The sequence below is a fragment of the Podarcis liolepis genome (assembly GCF_965112155.1).
Source record: "Podarcis liolepis genome assembly, chromosome: 1".
Classification (NCBI taxonomy): domain Eukaryota; kingdom Metazoa; phylum Chordata; class Lepidosauria; order Squamata; family Lacertidae; genus Podarcis; species Podarcis liolepis.
In genome coordinates this window covers 84,231,781-84,252,040 of record NC_139554.1, presented here as the reverse complement: position 1 = coordinate 84,252,040, position 20,260 = coordinate 84,231,781, and the positions used below count along the sequence as shown (strand labels likewise).

Here is a 20,260-nt window from a genome sequence, read left to right as displayed (position 1 = left end):
AGAGGGTCATCTAGTCCAACCCCCTGCAAAGCAGGAATCTCAACGAAAGCACCCACGGGAGAGAAGCTTTTTTTTTACTGATTGCGTGCGCGGGGGGGGGGGGGCGACGCTGCTTCCCTGCTCACACTTGGCTACACCCATGCACTGAGCAAAATAAAGGCAATTACTGAGCTACACAAAAAGGAAATTTGCAGAGAATCATTTAAAAATAGATGCAGGAAATATTTAAACACTGTAATTTTATTCTGAGTGCTGTTTATTTACATTTCACTTGTAATTACCCTGCAATTATGGAAACTTCCAGCAGAGTGTAGATTAAAGTGAGGAGCAGCAATTATGGTTAAATTGTATTTCTAATTGTAAAAAGACTACCTTCCCATGAGACAGAATCATCCAGGTTTGAACTGCTGTATTACAGAAAAGAGCATTCGGACAGCATGAACGAAAAAGTCAGGACTTTTTGACAAAATCTTGGGAGTCCTTTCTTCCTATGGGTTAGCTTCTATGGAAAAGTTTATTTCCTTCCTTTAAAAAATGAACTTGTAAGAAATTAGTTGTTAGGATGACAGTAGTAGTAGAAATTTTAAATCAATTTCTCTGTATACTTGTACACTGTGCTTTTCGATAAAAGAGGAAAATGCTTTAAGTGATTAAAAGTCTTCCATCAGATAACTTTAAATCCCTCTGTATAGCTTCTGTTTACTACTGCCCTCCCTTTCAAAAATATTATTGGAAGAAGGGAATTTAATTTCTATAATTCTATGGTTTTACTGAGCAGAGCAGTAGCATGCTTTTGGTATCAACTACTCCCCAACCACCTCTGCGGTATAAAACATCACATTCCCAAGCATATGTCATTGAACTTTACAATTAATATTGCCAATAAAGTCAAAGAAAAATAAGGAAGGTTCTGAAGTATAAAAAGTGATTTTATTAATGTATATGTACAAATTTACAAAGCCAGAAACTGGAGAAATACAAACAGCGTTCAACCATAAACTGCCTTTTCTTTCATTTACAGAAAATCAATACCACTTGATTCCGTTTTTAAAAAAGTAAACACGGGAAAAGACACAATACATTGACAGGTTGGATAAATATTTAGCCTGGCTTTAAATGTAGACAAAGACCCTACTTTTGCTGGAACCTGACAAGAGGGGCTCAGAACAAAGTAACAGAGAAATGCTAATTTCCCCTCTCCTCACTGCTAATGGCTTCTAGTACACATCCACCAAGCAGCAGCTACTGAGATGGGGAACAGTGCTGGATAGTGAGCAAGGAAGAACATATCCACCCCATGCGTTCACCAGTGAGCATTCAGAGACAGGAGCAGCTGATGCAGCAATGTGCAGGCACACAGCTGCTGACTGGCTCGTGCTGACTTAAGTGCTGAGCCAGCTACCCCTACCTCTCTTTGCCCACCAATGAAGGCATTAGGAACAACCCACCGGTCAGTGCTCAAGTGCTCAGTGGAGGAAGCTGAAAATTGCTTTCTGTCCCACCTCACTATAGCCACACCAATGAAACTATTAGAATGTTACAGCACCAAAAGTATATTCTAGGGTAACATTACAGGAAAAATAGCTAGTCTGATACAGGTTCTAGGACAGAAACAAGAACTGATTCTATGAAATGTAGCAAGAAGAGCAATGCTACCAAAACCAAGGTCCTGGCAAACATTAGGAATGGAACAAGGGGTTCAAATCATGCAGAACTGTGTCTGTTGTGAAAAGAATGTGCATCTTTAATTTGCATGTTCTGTAACACCCAATTGCAAATGGTCATCATCTTGTAGAAATATTTCCAGGAAGTGGAAGAACACTTTTGGGTTTAGCAAGGAAGAGTCAAAATGGCAGGTTCCATTTCCAACTCCACAAAGTGCATTAATAAATTCTGGTACCAGCTCTACCCAGGAACTGGACATGATGGTATTCCACCTTTGTGTGAACTGGGATTAGGAGGAGTTTAAGACAGGAGTGGTCAAGCCTATTCATTATTTCATAAGCCTATTTGCCAAATACACCTCTAAAAGGATTCACAAGTCCACGCAATTTCTCTGTCAGGTCGTTCAACTGAAAAATATGTATCCTCAAAAAGTTACATTTATCCAACAGTAAAAGTTTCTGAACTGTACATGTGTGGTTAAAAAACAAAATAACAACGAAGTTGACTCATGTGCTTGAAGTAGCTTTCCGCCTCTTGAGTCGAGATCGCCAGTCATCAGGCAAAGCCTCAAAATTTGCATTTCTCTCTGCCATACCACTGTGAAGAACAAAGCATTAGGATTGCCAGTCAGCAATAGGAGAACTAAAGAAATCAAGATTTCTGATATTTTCCAGACTGTGCCCATTTGTGAAGGCAACCGATCCCCCAAAGAACCTGCTTTCATGTTTACGCAATACCTACTTACAAAGCATGTATCCAATTAGCATGTCCTGCCAGTGCAAAGATTTATGCTTGTACAATGGAAATGTTTCCTTCTCTCCTCCCCTGTCCCTGCCCTCCCCAAATCTTTCTGGCGGGTTGAGTGAACCCTAGAACAGATTTAGCAGGCACATGGGGGGGAGGAAGAAGGGAGTTCTGTTGCGCAAACATAAATGCTTGCAATGATGGGATGTGTTACATACCACCCACATTCACTATTATATCAATGCATAGTATGATATAGCACATTAAATCCATTTCTTTTTTTAGCTGCAAGTACATAACATTTCTTTCTCTTCTGCCTCACATACAAGGTTTCCCCCAAGGTTGTGCTGTGACTTCTGGAAATTAGGCCTACAAGATGCCTACTGAAACCCCCATATCCACTTCTGTTCTGCATGTGTTACATTCCCCATCTTCAATTTTGCCCAATGCCCCTGAAAACATGACAAGACTCTCCAATCTTCCTTTAAAAAGGAACAGCTATAATTAGACCAACCCAAACCCTGCAGTGGCACAAGTCACTTAAACCAACAACCATGGGCTGACAGTTCACACTGCACAGAAATCTGGAATCATTTACCTAAAGCAAATCACACCGGGCGATGCAAGGAGTGGGGTGCTATCAGACCATATCTTACTGTCTCTCTCATACCTGATTAACTGCTGCTGTTTCCATTCCTCAATTCTCTTCTGTGAGATCACGTCCCGATCCTCATCACTTGAGCTGGAGTTTTCTTCCTCATCCAGTTCCCGCTGAATGCTCTGCCACTTCTTTACAAGAGAGGGCATCTTCGTCTTGGTTTTTTTCCTCTGCGGGGAAATATTTAGCATGTTACCCTGATGACTAGAGTTAGGCCTCCATGAACTCTTCATTCTCACTCTCGTTAGGGATAAGGTAGGCAAGACAGGAAGGAAAAGAATGATTTTACCCATTCTTTTTGCTTAATCTCACATTAGAGTAGATCATAAAAAGTGTTCTGGCTAGCAGAGCACACATCCCAGCACAAAAGCCACAATGGCCCCCAAACAAGAAAACAAACAGAACCAGCTTGGTATCTCTAAGGTGATTAGGCCTCAGGGGAGTTGGTGGACTCAAAGACCTAAAAAGAGCACCTCCTTCTCTAATGTGTTTCTGAAATCCCAACAGCTTCCAGTTTTGAAGCTGCCAAGTTACTCATTCCGTACCTATTGTCATACTAGATGTATCAGTTCTAAAGTCTAGCAGAGTAAAATAATACACATTTCAACCTATATGTCCAATTTTTGGCATGTACAACGAAAGGAAGTACAAATTTAAGTATTCACCTTGCCAGCTCTTCTAAGCTTCTTTGACTTCTCTGGAGGTAGTGTTTTGGGTGGCGGTGGAGACAGTGGAGGAGGTGGTGGAGGCGGCGACAGCTGTTCTGCGGTGCTAGTGGCAGGAGCGGCTCCTTGTGTAGGAACTGGCTGTGTGGTGCTGGCGGAAAGACCAACAGGCACACTACACTCAGAATAGTTCATGAGTGCCGGCTGCGTTACTCCAAGGAAACTCTGTTGCAAACTCACCCCTGGAGTCTGAGGGCCTGTATACACAAAGGGGGGGGGGGAATGGGAATTATTTCCAAAACACTTTTCCAGGGATATCAAGCAGCTAAGCAGAAGGATGTGGATGTTACTCACCAACACCTATGACTGACTGCCCGTAAAGCACTGGACAGCTTCCAATGGTTGCTGCTCGTTGCACCAGTCCAGCACTAATTTCAGAAGCTTTTCTCTTAAGAGACTTAGTGGAGAGAGGTGCAGATACGTTGGCCTCAGAGTTGGCCTGGAAGCAGACAGATGTCAATTAGTTTGGTTCTTTTAAATAGTCTCTGTACATTTTTGGAACATGCATGTCTTTTCTTATAAAATTCCATGTAGTTTCAGGGAAATTGTCTTGGATGTGTAGGAGCTTTTACACTAACAAATCAAATCACTGCAGATTATCTGACGGGCAATTTTAGTTCTTGTGAAAAAGCAACATTCATTTCCTCTATCTGAAATCATTCTGCTGGCTTCTCACTTTGCAACATCACTATCACAGCATGTATTTCCATATTGTATATGGGTCACACAAATCCGTTTTCTGACACACGTTTTACAAGGGACTTTGGCACAAAACTTGAATGGCAGAAACAAACTACTTTTCATTTACTGACTGCTATAGAAGATTGTAGTAGAAAGTTTATGCTACAGGCGGCAAAGAGGGCAAGACGGTTTTACAATATAAAATGCAAGAATGCAGAAGATTCACAGGTCAAAGCTGCATACAATCCATGCCTGATATTAGCTTTTATAGAACTGCTAGAGGGTCCAAATGCACTAACTTACTTGGCTGTTGGCAACTGCTGGTCGGAGAAGAGGTTTCAGTACAGCATCTTCCTCTGTTCCTGGTGCTGGTGGTTCCTCATCTCCATCATCCTCCATCTCTACTTCCTGTATTTCCCCATCTTCCCCTGGTGGGGGAGGGGGTGGGGGTGGCGGTGGGGGAGGGGGTGACTCTGGAGGGGGTGGTGGCGGTGGTGGCATTTCCAAAGGTAAAGGGGGCTGAAGTACAGGGACAGAGGGCTGGAGTACAGTCCAAAATGGACTGAGAGGCACAAGAGAGGTAGCTGCAGTTTGACTAGAAAGAGGCTCTTTAAGAAGAGACCCTAAAAATGAAAAGAAAGAATGAACACCATGTAGGTTTTTTTTATTATCCCATACCTGCAAGAACTATCCACCCATCTTAAAACTTTCCTTCCACTGTTATGCTGCTTCTTTTCAGAGAAGAAAAACTTCATTGGGAAAGTATTATAATGATCCCACTAACCAGCCCCCAATTTTAAAAAACAAAATGGAAAAACAATACAAGCAGAAAGAAATTATACTTCCCATGTCAATATGGGATGGGGGTATGCTATATGAACCACATGCATAACAATTGACAGAGATCTCTCTAAAGTTGGGTAAAGATGAGTGTGAGGAACTTGTGGCACTATGGATATTGCTAAACACAGGACCACAGGGCTTGTTAGCTGTGGCTGATGGGCACTCAACACATGGAGGCCAGCAGGTTCCCCATCCTGCAGTAATGCACTAATTTCAGTTCATCTCCACCTGGCTGAATACTGCAATACAAAGGATTTCTGAGCAACAGCCTTTAGTCATTGAATATACTTACGAGAAGTAATAACAAGGAGACTACCTTCTTAAAAACATTATTCCAAATTGGGTTAACTTTCTTTTAGCAAACCCTCAAGGTCCAGTACCTGTAGTATTATCAGATGATTCTGCACCAGACTCCATTTTCTCCTTTAGTCCTTGTTTAGGAAGAGCTTCCATTTTATTCTCTAGGATTTGCCCCTCCTCTTCCTCCTCCCCATCTGGGAACTCCCATTGGGATTCGCCTGATTGTTCGTTAACATAGAAATAGCGTCTATGATCCCTAAATCACAAGAAAGAAAACAAGGTTTTATGCTCTCGCCCCTGCACTGACACAATGATATAGTCCTCTCCCGCGACAGCGGAGTGCTCTCACAGGAAGAACCTCTTACAGTAGGACTGCTGTTCACAAAGGCAACAAACAGCTTTGAGGAAGGATTTGCAAGATGGGCTTACTCCAAACTGTTTGCGCTGCTGGCTCTGTGATCACAGCCCTGACCCTCCACTCTAAAAGTAGAGGGTTATTGAAGCAGCTTGTGGCTGGTGTGCAATTAAAGGTTCAAGGATGAATTAGGAAATAGACTTTTAAGGTAGTCTCAGGATTCATTTCCTTCCAGAATAGCAAAAAGAGAAACAGCCCAATTTATGAAAGATGGCTGCTCCCCCATGGACTGCTGCAGTCACATTTATGATACTCTTGGTGTCAGACATAGTGAATTGCTACTGAGAGGGAGAGGATCTGGGAGCTGAAAAACAAAAGAGCAAAGATTTCAAATAAACAAAAAGAATCAAGAAAGCCAAATATAAGAAGAAATAGTTTGGTCTGACCTGCTGGCAGGAGACAGTTATCTTGTTCTTCGTTGAGATCCTCAGTGAGGGAGCTTTCCATAAGGACACAGGCGTTACTTGGGAGCGGAGTTCCTGAGATCCTGCAATGTGCACAGAGCTCTCGCATGCGCGACCCCCCAAGCCCGCCCTCCTTAGCGCATTTACACTCAAGAGTAAACACCAGCTCTGTCCAATCGCGGAATCAAATCCATTTCAACACACTTAACACAGACTTTATATTTCTCCAATTTTTGTGGCTGGCTGAAACTCTGTATGTGCCAGAGGCTCTCTGCCCGCTCAGCACCGCTAAGTGCAGCTGCTCTCAGTCTCCAGACAGATGACGGCACGTCGGCAGGTGGTGATGGTCACAAATCATGTCTGAGATGTCAAAGGTGAAAGGTGAAAAGGGGAGAAGAGTGCGTACCTGTCCCAGTGGCAGGACCAGCCTTTAGGGGCGGCGTTTATTTCATATTGTTTTAGCTGTTCAGCTGCATCTTGCAATTTGCGTTTGAGGTAGTTTCCTTGGAGAGCTCCTTCCCGCCAGTCTGCAATACGGGTCTATACCAAGCAGGCAAGGAAAAATAATGAAAAACCTGTAGAGACAATTGGTCTCATGCACATCACTTTCCACTTAACTTTGCAGTTCTACACAGTGGGTGGAATTCAATGTCAGTTGTTGTGTTTGCACACACATGACAGTTTCCCAGATAGAACCATCTCCTCCTCTCCTAACCCAATGTATGCTGTTCTGTGGGTTCTACTGACCCTCCTGTGCCAATTTTGGAGGGCACAGGGGGCATGCAAGCGAGAGGGCTGGGAAGCCCAGTTGCACAAGGAAAAATCAGACTGGTTAGATGAATCTCACCCAATGTTAGTAGCACTAATACAAGAGTCAGCACTAATGACAGAGAACATGATGAGAACTACATATAGATCAAGAAAACCTCAGATACGTTACTGGACTAAAGCATTCTGCTTGAGGCCCAAGGGGGAGGGAGCGGGAAGGAACGAGGGAGAGGAAGCCTGTTATCCATGCCATAATACTTAAAACTTCCTAGATTCCTATCACACTGCAATGCTGCCAGTTGTTTGGCTCCCTATGATTAATTTTCAATAAAAGGTAAACTTTCGTTACCTCAGTCTGCAACAGTAGCATGTGGAAGTTAGAGATGGATTGTCTACTGATGCCCAAGAACTCCAGCTTGCTTATCAACATGTTGGCCAGCTCTCCAATCTGAAACTGCCAGAAGTAAAGCAAGCAAGGGGTCAATAATTTTGTGCTAGTCACAATGCACAAGGCAATTGCAATGCTGAAGTGTACAAGACACCATCTGTTTTAACAAAAAGAGGTGTGACCTGACCAGTAACTTACAATTGGCAAAAAATTGTGCCAAATTCTGAAAGTATGCTCTGCCCACAGCATTAGCAGCCATTTTGCAGGAATACGTTGAGGCTATCTAATATTTTCTCTACTTTTAACTCGAGTGTTACACATGGATAATCCATATGGCTAATGCAACTATTTTCAATTTATTCTCACACAAGAAGAGACTGTCCCATTTCCCAGTGCCAATATCTTCTAAACAGCAACACTTAATACAGGGATAATGGGTACAGGGAACACACAAAGAACATAATGACTGAATGCTATTTCCAACTAAGTATTTCTGACAGACATTAACAACTGCATTTAAGTGCCACACCTTCCTAATTCCCATCAAGAAATACATTATTTGCTACTAATACCTGACACACGTCACTAAAAAGCAGTATCAGAAGCACCCCTACGGAACAATAACCTAGAAGAATTTCAAAACTACTCTGCACAATAAAGCTACACAGCTTTGAAGTCTCCTAGCCAAGGTTAAGTACTGATAGGGATCTAAGGGCCAATATAACCCACAAGAAGGGTGGCAGTTTCAAACTGAGTTGAACTATAAACTTCATGTGTACACATTCATTGTGTGCTCAGATTCCAGACAGTCAATAATCAATTGCATACTGATTGGTATCTCCAATCAGTACAGCGGCACCTAATCATGCCATGGAAATCATGTGTGGCAATTTCAACTGACTGAAGAAAAGATAAAGTAAAAAGGAGAAAAAAGCCAACTCAGTTTGAGGACATTTGGAATTGTGTGAACTGCCTCAAGTAATATTGCTTAGGTTTCACAGCAGAACCATAAACCCACATACCTTTAAGTCCTGCTCCTCATCTTCTGCTTTGAAAGTCCCTTGTGTTTTCACTTTGTCTTGCAATTCCTCTGTGTCTGGCTCATTGTCCGAGTTCTGCTCAGCCACTTCTGGTTCTTCTTTCACCGCTGAACAGAAAACAAGAGGGGGTGGGGAGTGTTTGTAAGTCATTCTCCATTTAGTGCCCAGTATATCTTCCCTTTTACAATGGACTGGCATAGGTAAGAATGATAGGCAACTTACTTGGGGAAAGGTGGGGAGGAGAATCCTGCCTTTTCAACCTGCTATGTGGTATTATGTTTTTCTTTAACACAAGAGGTGACCATTTCTGACACTGGATTGGAATTATTGGCGTGACCAGTATCTTCCTACCTCAATCTTGGGGAGACACACCTAATACCCACTTAAAAAACTTAAGGGTGGGATTCACCTAAGGAGTCCATCAGCAGAAGCTCTGGGCAAGGGTTTCTGCTTGTGCAACGAGGCTTCCCCCTCTCCCCTGTCTCCTCAAATTGGCTCAGGGGCGGAGGTCTGGAGAATGTGCAAAACAGCACACAGGGGGAGGAGAGGAGGGATTGTCCCATCTGACAAGCTGAAATGGTTGCACAGACAGAATGTTCATAATAGTGCAATGCTAAATTCCACCAATAGTTTCCCTCCTTAGTAGCACTAGATATAACTTAAGAGCCAAAAAGGGTCCTAAGCAGGAGACTCTTACCTGCTTGTCCAGGTTCAGGACTCTCTTGACCTGTCTTGCTAGACCCTCGGCTGGTGGATTCTGGGCTGGCAACCCCAAAGAGCTTCCATTTTCCTTGCTTGGGTAGCAACCGTCGTGCTAACTCTGACTGACTTCCATCAGAAAGTGGACTGGAACCCGAAATACTCCCATCACCTTCTTCTAAAGCACGTAGCTCTGCCTATAAGGCAAAACATTATTTCAGTGCTGGGGAACAACGTATTTGCTTCTCTTCCTATTCCTCTGCATTTGTCTACAGCTAGTACAACTTTTCTGGAGAGAGATTACTTCAGAGGCAGTAGGCTTCAACATTGCAGAAAAATAAGACATTTATCTTTTTCATGAAGTTATGCTGTTAAATGCAAAGGTTTCGCCTGCACCTGCTTAGAGACAAACTCAGGCTGCTTGTATAGTTTTAAGAGGTTGCAGATGTAGGATTGCTACTTGTGCACACTTCTTAAACTGTCATATATTGAAAAGGAAGAATCAAGATGAGGAGGCAGGCAAGCAAAGATAGGATCAGGGCCTACTCCAGTCGAGCTGTCCACACCCCACCACAGGACCAACTTTACATTTTATATAATTCATTTGTTTAAGTATTTTAAAACTATAAACTTCTTTGGATGCTTTGGCAGAAAGGTGGTATATACCTGCAATTGATCAATCAAAATTAAAGACCAATGGCAGGCCAGACACAACCTTAGAAAGAGTGGGGGGGAAACACAATATAAAAAAGTCTTCTCAAAGTGTTACACTACTCAAACCACAGTTCAGTACTTTGTGACTAGAAAAAACAACACCTCCTTAAGACAGCTAATGACTGTTGTTTGCAACATAACGAGGAATGAAGGAAATGCCTTGCCCTCTGCCGTTCTCAAAATTTCTGCATCTTTTCATTGATTTGTTTAAAAAAATCCTGCATAGCCCTCAGTGAAGTTTCAGTGGTGGACCATTTATCAAATCGACAGCAGAGAGAAGCAAATGGCTCATAGAAGAGTTCCCACAACTTCACTGCAAATGACTTACTTACCTTCTTCCTCTCCAATACCATCTCTAGCTCAAGAGTATCCTGCTCCTCTTCCTCTTCTGCACTCTCCCCTGATTGCACCACACTACACAGGTCCTCCTGAGAAGGGTCTTCCCCAATATCTCGGTTGCCTTCCAGCTGCTGATCAGCAACAGTTGCTACTTGCTCTGGTGCTACATCATCTTCCACCAATGGATCCACCTCCTCCTTACAGATAACCTTCCGCCTCCAGCGCTCCTCTTCCTCCTTCACCACCTCAGGAAGTAGTGGAGCCAGCAGTGATGCAGCCACTCCCTTTTTCTCTTCTTCATTACTTGAAAGGGCCTGAATACCTTCATTCACTTCCTGTGAAGGCAATATGATTTTGCACCAAATCATTAGCTTCCTGCAGTCAGTCACAGAGAACACAAATAACCTACTTAAAGAAAAACAAGTTTCTAGTTCTCATTCTGCAAAGTTTGCTAGTGTGTGTGCCCAGCATTTAACAAAGGCCCTGGAATCAGAGCTTCCAATGAGATGATGAGAATTGCTCAGAGCATAAAAGTCCTATTTTTCAGACTTAGTAATTGAAATCCTTTTAAACAGAAATGCCAGAAACTAATCGAGGAACTTATACATGCAAACGCTGTACTCTTCCACTGAGCTATCCAATCCCTCCCATCCTTTTATGACTCTCTTGAATTATCCATATGCAACAAGACAGATCTGTCTATAATTTATTTATAAAACCCTGATAATATGACTTATGCTGTGAACATGCTCTGCACAGGAGTTCTTGCTCTAAAGTGCATGCAGTTCATTCTTGCCATCTGGAAAAATAAATCAGATGCCTACACAGTGCAAATATAATAGAGAAAAGTGGGGTTGCTGTTTTTTCTTCTCTTAAATTTCCATTAAAAAACAACTATTTTAAGCCAGTCAGGCAAATACTAACCTTCTTCAATTCACGCTTCACAAGAGTTGCCCTACGTCCAGCACTGCTAGCAGCTGTAGCACCACCACCTTTTCCCTGGGAGCTTAGGTCTGCAACCACTTGGCAGTTTTCTTCAGCATCTGTCACAGAACTAAGAGAAAAGCAAATTCATCAAGGGAAACTCAAGAAGCACCAATTCACTCTCCTCTTCTGTGCCATTCTTACCTGGGCTGGTAATGCTGGATGCCCTGAACCTGTGTTGCAAGGTACTGGGGCAGCTCCCAGGTAACCTCATTAGTCTGAGTATTCCAGTAATAATAGCAGCCTGTGTTTTCATCCCAAACTTCTTGCCAGTCTCCCATCTCCACTCCAACTATAGGAAGAAAGCAAGACTTCAGTGAGCATCCTCTCCAATCTGAGTATCCTCAGCTTTGCTCTATATACCTAGAGAAGATTGCAATTATATCCTCTCTCATCACTCTCAATTGTTATCCCACCCAACATTCACCAGCTGCCTTTAATAATCCTTTGAAGGCATAGACCTGGGCAGATTAGCCAGAAAAGGCTCCCAACTTTCATCTTCACACCACAACCAAATTGCTTTCGGTTAGAAAAGACATGGTAATTCATGGATTATCAACCCTTGCAATGCCTCTAGTATACAAGATTGTGTAGTAGCACAAGCTATTACATGGAGCTCACCTCCTGACAGGGAGCACTGAGTGTCATATTGCCACTCAGCCATCTGGTCTGTTCCATTTGCAGTTGCCAAAACTAGACTGGAAGCAGACTCCTTGGGTTCTGGGCGTGGAGGAGTTGGAGGTGGAGCAGTGGAGGGAACAGTGTTCTCAGCAGGCTGTGAAGGTGCTGTAATTGCATCTATTTCCTTTAAAAATACAAATAAGATAAAACAGGACATCATTTGACTCAAAAAATTAAGAGCATTTAAATATTTGGTAATAACGTAGAAAGAGAAATTGTCAACCCATACATCAAAGATTTAAAACATCTATCCATCAGTCTAAGGTTGTACACCTTTTCATGGAAACTGTAATGTATTGCTGTGAATATCTGTATGTTCTACCCAAGTTGAAACAACAGGATTAATTACTTAATGAACCAAAACACAATTCCTACTAACCGCTAGGAAGTTGGCCAGGGTACTGTCAATGTCTGTTGAATTATTGCCATTTGCATCTGTAGTCTGTGCTGGTTTCTCAGACATCTCACTGTCTTCTTCATCGCTGTCTTCATAAGCGCCAAGTAAACATAAGCCACCTAGAACAGAAAGTCAATGTGACCAATGTAACCAAATAACCTACACTCGATCTTAGCCAAAAGGCCAAGAAGCCCTGAAAATTTGCTCCAGAGAGTCCTCCAGTTTTTGAGGATGTCCAGGGGGGTGCAGGGGATAGGAGGAGAAAGTTTCATTGTGCAAATGGAAGTCAGCTGTGCTACTGGAACAGCAATGTTGGATGCAACCAGTCTTCCAGACACTGGCACTAGTGTTGCTTTCCCAAGTCTCACCTCACTGCACAGAATAAATTATCTGTCAGAGACATCAGAGTGCCTTGCACTAATGTCAAAATTCTTTTTTATCCAAAAAAGACAGTCCTGTTGTCTTTGCTTTATCACTAGTGTGTGAAATAAACACTGGAAAGATGCTTTCCAAGTTTTTCCTGTAAGAATAAACAGCTCATCTGCCCTAATTTTCAAGGAATGGTTGCATGGAAAAATCTAAAAAAGCAGGCAGTAGTCCCATAGTCCTGAAAAGACAAGTTCAGTCAAACATAAATAGACTGAGGGGTTTTTTTTCATATTAAAGATGGCATTGAGGCCAAAATTCTTAATGTTTACAACCTTCTATAATCTCTAAATCCAATCAGCCCCCTCTAAAAATGAGCAACAAGCCACAGTAAAGTACCCCTGGTATTTCTAAAGTAAAACAGAAGACAAAACGTCTGTTAATAAACAACACTAAAGGCATCTGTCAGGAGCTGGAGTCAGGCAGAGGTCAACAATAAAACAATAAAGCAAATGATGTCCATGAATATAGCAAATGGTGTCAGTGAAGTCAACTCTAGTCAAAGAAACAAAACAGTTCAGTCCTGGTGGTCACAGCTACCCTTCCCAGTAGGTCTTGCCTCAATGAAGCAGTTCCAAGGATTGAGGATCTGTCTTCCCACCACTCTCTAAGGTTCCCCCCAACTTCCTCCCCCAGCAGCCTAAAGCTTCATCATCTTGTCTCTCGTTGCTGTGCTCTCTTCATTTCTCTGCATGTTCTGAGAGACCATGGGGAAAGTGAGCTGCTTGCAGCAGGCAGGGGAACCTGCCTGCATTCTTCAGCAGCCTGCCTCATCTCTATCTCCTGGTCCCCCTCCTCTCCTATCTGAGTCTGAACTTCACTCTGCCACAGCCTCTTCCTGCTCACTAAACCCTGCTGCCTCTTCATCTTCTGACACCTCCTCCTCTTAGTTTGCTCCCTCTTCTCCCTCGGACCACTCGTCATCGTTCCACCACCAAGGCGTCTCTGAGCCTTCTTCCCTTGGGGGTTCCCCAGCTGGTGCCTCTGACTACTCCTCTGCATCCAGCCAGTCCATGACAGCATCCTTCTCTCACAAGGATTTGTTTGTTGCTTTCATACTGTTCTTAAGATTGGTACACATCCACTATGTACCAATAACTTGACCTTTGTAACTGCAGATTAAGTTAGTACTAAAAGGGAAATTGAGAAAGGTGCTACCTGTTGGTTTGACAGCTACAGGCCCAAGAGGCATGCTAGCTTGAGGCGGGTTTAGGGCTGTCCTTGGAGCCTCTTCAGTCACTTCAAATTCATCTGGAAAAATCAAATGCAAAGAAACAGATGAAATTGGAAACTATAGTTGATGCCTTCTTGGTTTGCTCATACCATGAAGAGAGGAGAAAAAGGGTCACATGAGTGAGCAAAAGCTTTCTTCATATCTCAGCTCACTAAATTAAGATATGATCATTTGAATACAACTATTCTTAGAAAGGCCATTCTAAACACTTTATTTTTAATTTTCTATTACTATAACATTTGTGAATCAAAAAAGCTCCAAAAATGAACACCTACTTTTAACTCACAGGTCCAGCAATTAAAGTTCCCCCTACAAATTCATTAACTAATTTAAAAAGCTTTAAACCAGTAATTTGTTTATTGAACTGAATAAAGCACTACACTAGTTGCTGTGGGTCCCCACTTGTATTTTTCAATTCAAAACAAACCCCTAAAAGTGGCTAACAGCATTAAATTGGTAAAATAAGCATTAAATACAAAATTACAATAACTAAAACAAAGGTAACACAAGTTCAAAAATTCAGTTCTACAGCAGAAACATATGACAGTAAATACAACACCATTAGATATTTGCCATAATTTGAAGAAATAGCAAAAATTCTACCATAACAAAAACAAAAGCAACACTTAAAGAGACTAAAACGGTATATAATTTAATTAGCATACATATTTAAGTAGCAATCCCAGGGGATAGGGGGGGGGAAATACTTAAAACACACTGGGATGAGATATAGATATAGGGAAACTCTCTATTTAGGGCACAAGTCCCTATGCTAATTAGCTTTTTATTGTTTTTAATCAGTTTTAGAAACAGCAGCATGCTGCTAGAAAGAGCAAAACTAACTATATCTTCAGTTTTGGCCAATTACAATCGTAACATCATTTTTGGTAGAGGCATCTTTACACCATTCTAATAATTTCTTAGCAACTTGCCAGATTCATTTTACTGTGAAATATATAAAGAGCTGCATGACATCTAGTCACCTTCTCTGATTTTCATAGCACGTGCGTCATAACACTTTGTTGTGGGAAAGCACAATCTTTGCCCCCAGTTAGAGTAATCATTGTTACTGAATGCTATGTAGAATGTGGTTGCCTGAGTGTTAAGACATTCCACCTGGGCAATTCCTGTGCTGTTACAAGTGAGAAGACACAAATTCCACACTGTTTTAATTATTGTGCCTGACCTTAAATGTGCTACTACAGCACAAAATCACTCATCTGATTCTATTCATCTCTAAGTCATCCCCTTACCACCACCCTACAAAACAGCACGTCCTTCCTCCTGGACCCCATTAGCTGGGGATAGCCTGTAACACAATCAACTTGACATTTTTCTTATGAGTTACTAGTTTATAAATACCCTTTAAAAAAGGTAAAGTAAAGGGACCCCTGACCATTAGGTCCAGTCGTGACCGACTGTGGGGTTGCAGTGCTCATCTCGCTTTATTGGCCGAGGGAGCTGGCGTACAGCTTCCGGGTCATGTGGCCAGCATGACTAAGCTGCTTCTGGCGAACCAGAGCTGCACACGAAAACACCATTTACCTTCCTGCTGGAGCGGTACCTATTTATCTACTTGCACTTTGACGTGCTTTCGAACCGCTAGGTTGGCAATACCCTTGCAGACAGATAAATAAAATCAATATCAGAGAAAGGCTACAGCAAATAAATCAGCAAGAATTTACAAGGCCTTTCCAGCTCAACACAATGATTTGGAATGCCCACCTCAGGAAAACCATTGAGAGAGGCAGTGAAAACCTGTAGTGATGCTATATTGTTTTTATACTGTAATGTATTTTATGGAATTATACAGTTGTCCACTGCTTTATTCTTTGCTGCTTTTATTTATAAGCTGCCTGAAAAGCCTTCAGGGCTAAAAATTGCAGGGTATGAAACAGAGTAAATAAATAATAAAAACCATTCTTACATGCACCTGGGAAAATCCTAAAACAGTTTTCAAATAGGCTTTCGCACTTGAGAAAATATATTATCAGTTCCTCCCAGCATTGTTTGCATAGCAGCTACTCTCTGTGGACTGCTGCTGCAAAACATTCTTCTCACATTGTTGTTTGAAGCCCTAAGTGGCTTAGGCTCCAAATACTTGAAAGACAGCTTCCCAACAGACTATACTGGTTACTAAGATCGGCAAAGGGGGCTCTTTTGGAAGTTCTGCTACCCTCAGAAGTGTGAGGAATGGCAGCCCAGGAGAGGGCTTTCCCTGAGTCAGCCTCTAATTGTGGAACTTACTTCCCAGATGTTTTTGTCATATACAGTGAGGGGGGGAAGTATTTGATCCCCTGCTAAATTTGCCCACTTGCCCTCTGACAATGAAATGACCAGTTCATAATGTTAATGGTAGGTTTATGGTAGCTGTGAGAGACAGAATAACAACAGGAAAACCCCCAGAAACCCAGAAAACAAAAATCAGAGATTGATGTGCATTATAATGAGTGAAATAAGTATTTGATCCCTTTGCAAAAGATGACTTAGTACCTGGTGGCAAAACCCTTGTTGGCAATTACAGAGGTCAGATGTTTCTTGTAGGTGGCCACCAGGTTTCCACCCATCTCAGGAGGTATTTTGTCCCATTCCTCTTTGCAGATCCTCTCCAAGTCAGTAAGATTTCGAGGCTGATGTGTAGCTACTCGAACCTTCAGCTCCCTTCACAGATTTTCGATTTTCGTCAAACCCAAGATTTGACAATACATGTCCCGTCCATCGTCCCTTCGATGCGGTGAAGGTGTCCTGTCCCCTTAGCAGAAAAACACCCCAAGGCATAATATGTCCCCCTCCATGTTTGATGATGGGGATGGTGTTCTTGGGGTCGTAGGCAGCATTCCTCCTCCTCCAAACATGGCGAGTTGAATTGATGCCAAAGAGCTCAATTTTGGTCTCATCTGACCACAACACTTTCACCCAGTTCTCCTCTGGGTCATTCAGACGTGCATTGGCAAACATGTGCTGTCTTGAGCAAGGGGACCTTGTGGGCTCTGCAAGATCTCAGTCCTTCATGGTGTAGTGTGTTACCAACTGTTTTCATGGTGACTATGGTCCCAGCTGCCCTGAGATCATTGACAAGTTCCCCCCATGTAGTTCTGGGTGGCTTCATCACCATTTTCATGATCATTGCAACTCCACAAGATGAGATCTTGCACGGAGCCTCAAACCGAGGGAGGCTGACAGTTATTTTGTTTTTCTTCCATTTGCAAATTATTGCACCAACTGTTGTCACCTTCTCACCAAGCTAGTTGGCAATAGTCTTGTAGCCCAGTCCAGCCTTGTGCAGGTCTACAATCTTGTCCCTGACATCCTTGGACAGCTCTTTGGTCTTGGTCATGGTGGCTACTTTGGAATCTGCTGGATTGATTGCTTCTGTTGACAGGTGTCTTTTGTACAGGTACTGTAACGAGCTGGGATTACAGGTAAAACCTCTCCCTTACAGCAGGTGCTTCTAATCTCAGCTCCTTACATACAGTGAAGATACCAAGTAGCCTGACATCTGGCTGGTTGATATGATAGGGGATCAAATACTTATTTCACTCATTATAATGCACATCAATCTCTGACTTTTGTCTTCTGGGTTTCTGGGGGTTTTCCTGTTGTTATTCTGTCTCTCACAGCTACAATAAACCTACCATTAAAATTATGAACTGGTCATTTCTTTGTCAGAGAGCAAACGGGCAAATTTAGCAGGGGATCAAATACATTTCCCTCTCACTGTAGTTTCTGCCATATGCTGAAAACACCTAGACTTTGACAGTAAAGGTATATTGTTTTGCGGCACTCTCCTCTTTTGGTGAATCTAAACTGTTTTGGTTGGTTTTCCTGTTCTATGTTTTATAACCATCAACATTTTACTTGGTTTTAATAACTATATGATTATATTGTTGTAACCAACCATGGGTGTTTCTGGTGACGGGTTGGTAAGAAAACTTATAAATGTGTACATGCATGCACAAATCAGTGTACATTGTGCTTTACAAAACAACAGCCCCAACAGAAACAAATAGAGCTTGCAGTCTAAGTAACAATGGGGTACATAACAATGGAAATTTTAGCAAATAAATAAATAAGCTAAAAGATGCAGATTTAATTATACACTGATGTTTCAATACATGCCTATAACACCTATATTCTGAAGCTACAGGGTACATACTAAAGCACATCTGGGTCTGGTTAGTGCTTGGCTGGAATGCCACCTGGGAAGTTGACAAGATATAAATACAATATATATTACATAAATAAAAATGACAACACCCAAGAATAAGGGGATGTACATAATATGAACTATACTACACTGTACTGGTACCAGGATTGCTGGAGAGCACAAAAAGAAAATGCATCCAGTCACCTGTCCAGATCATTCTCTCTCCTACCCACCCCACAGGCCAAGTTTGACAGGTGGGTGGGGCCGTCTACCTGTCAATCACCAGGCATCACAATTACATCAGATGACCCATTTTTGCCCACATGGTTTAGTGATGATTAGCTGGTCATTGAGTCTTGTGGAGCACTATGCATGACGCTTGGCAGGCTCACAGCTGATTGTGTACAACCTGTGCACAGAATTTCCCAAGCTCTGACAATCCATTGATAGCCAGTGCTTGGGCAGCCCTGTGCAAGGAATATTGTAGAAAAAGCTCCTTTAATCCAAGCTCTGTCTGTAATAGACATCAGATGTAGGGCAGGTGGGTGGCTTGGCTGAAAGGATCCACTGAGCCTGTGGACCAAAGATTCCCCACTAATGTCATAGAGTAACATGGAGTCAGCATCCTCCTCCATCATACACCAATACTCCTCACAATATACCCACTATGCACAAGAGCACTACACTAACCCCTATTGAAATGGCAGCATCAGCCCAAGCTAAAGTTGCACAGGAACCAAGCAATCTAGGTAGAACAGCAGATTGAACAGGAACTCAGAAACATTGTGTCTCCTGTTCAGTAGGCTAATCCCACAGGCACTGGTCGGATCAAGAGAAAAAAAGGAAGCATCTATATATGTATTTTGTGTACAGGATACAGCAATCACCACCTTGGAGAACGAGAGGGTCATGACTAGAAAGACAGCACAATCCTATGGGAATTTACCTGGAATTTTAATTCCATTGTGCTCAATGATGCTAACTCCCAAGTAAGCCCACACAGGATTTCAGCTTTATTTCTTTACACAGCTTTTGCTAGCTAGATTAAAGGGACAATAGAATTAAGCTAAACATATCGAAGAACAAGAGCCCGGGAAAGGAGTGGGGGGGGGGGGGATCTGAGGAAGCACAGCGAGTACCAACAAACACAGGCAAACTGACTAGGAGGCCTGGAAGAAGGATCTCCCAGCCTCAGGCTTCCCGTCTGCAAAATGGGCAAAAGCAACAGCCAGGTCATCCAGTAGTGGGAAGGGCGACCGAGATTAAGAATTTGAAAGAGCCCTTGGGAACCTCGTAAGATCAACAACGAGGACTAAGATAATGGTGTTGACACAGTGGAAACGATGCGCCAGTGCAAGGAACGGGGCCAGAAGGCGGGCAGCCGGACACACCCGGGTGACACGATCAACCACAGGGACCAAACTACTGCGGCAAAGGCGCTGGGGGTGGGGAGGGGGGCTGAGAGGCGGCCTTATAAACAAAGCCTTAAACGCCCCCCCAAAAAACCCCTGTGCTCTCGCGGTGGGGAAGCGCCCCATTGAGCGTCACTAGACCAGGTATCTCTTTCAGCGGAAGCCCCGAAGGGACACGAAGCCCCCCGCCAAGCGCCTAGGCCGCGCGGCCTGCCTGCGCCCTCACCCGCTTCCGACGCCGAGTCCCCATCGCCCAGTGCCGCTTCTTCCCGGCCTCCGCGAGGCCCAGGCGGCGACAGCTGGAGAATAGGCCTGCGCCCCGCTGGCGCCGCCCGCGACTTCTTCCCCATGGGAGCTGCTCCGAGCCTCACTCCGCCCGCGCGAAGGAGACGCCGCCGGAGAAGGCAGAGGGAAGAGGCCGGACGAGGCGGAGAGAAGCGAGCGGCGCCTGGGCCTGCCTGTCCGCCGAGGGTGGGGCGGAGCGCAAAGGGTGTCGGGATGCCGGGGCGGGGCCTGCGCCCAGCGCCGCCCCGCCCCGCCAGGCGCGGCGCCGGTTTCCTTGACAAGGGCCCCGAGCGAGGGCCGGCGCGCTCGCC

General features: G+C 43.4%; 1 protein-coding gene across 2 annotated transcripts; it reads right to left on the bottom strand.

The window, feature by feature from the left end:
* Positions 1-911: 911 nt before the first annotated feature.
* On the bottom strand, positions 912-20,195 carry FNBP4 (formin binding protein 4). 2 transcript variants are annotated; one of them, XM_083469046.1, is made up of 17 exons: positions 19,891-20,195; positions 14,030-14,122; positions 12,428-12,564; positions 11,989-12,172; positions 11,512-11,659; positions 11,308-11,437; positions 10,377-10,718; positions 9,329-9,527; positions 8,614-8,738; positions 7,553-7,657; positions 6,842-6,975; positions 5,697-5,872; positions 4,777-5,096; positions 4,087-4,231; positions 3,733-3,989; positions 3,080-3,237; positions 912-2,262 (listed from the first exon to the last, which is right to left on the bottom strand). In XM_083469046.1, the coding sequence occupies exons 1-17, from the start codon at positions 20,012-20,014 to the stop codon at positions 2,172-2,174; spliced, it is 2,868 nt and encodes a 955-aa protein (XP_083325172.1). In that variant the 5' UTR covers positions 20,015-20,195; the 3' UTR covers positions 912-2,171. The 2 variants fall into 2 exon arrangements, with proteins under 2 accessions (XP_083325172.1, XP_083325173.1); XM_083469047.1 differs by lacking the exon at positions 7,553-7,657 and having other exon boundaries at positions 19,891-20,159.
* Between the last annotated feature and the right edge of the window lie 65 nt (positions 20,196-20,260).

Excerpts from the sequence above, each read along its gene's own strand:
- FNBP4 (XM_083469046.1), bottom strand. The coding sequence starts at position 20,014 with ATGGGGAAGAAGTCGCGGGCGGCGCCAGCGGGGCGCAGGCCTATTCTC. Across the intron at positions 11,660-11,988 it reads TCAGTGCTCCCTGTCAGGAG|TTGGAGTGGAGATGGGAGAC; the intron begins GTGAGCTCCATG and ends TTCTTCCTATAG. Across the intron at positions 5,873-6,841 it reads TGGTCCTGCCACTGGGACAG|GGATCATAGACGCTATTTCT; the intron begins GTACGCACTCTT and ends CTTGTGATTTAG.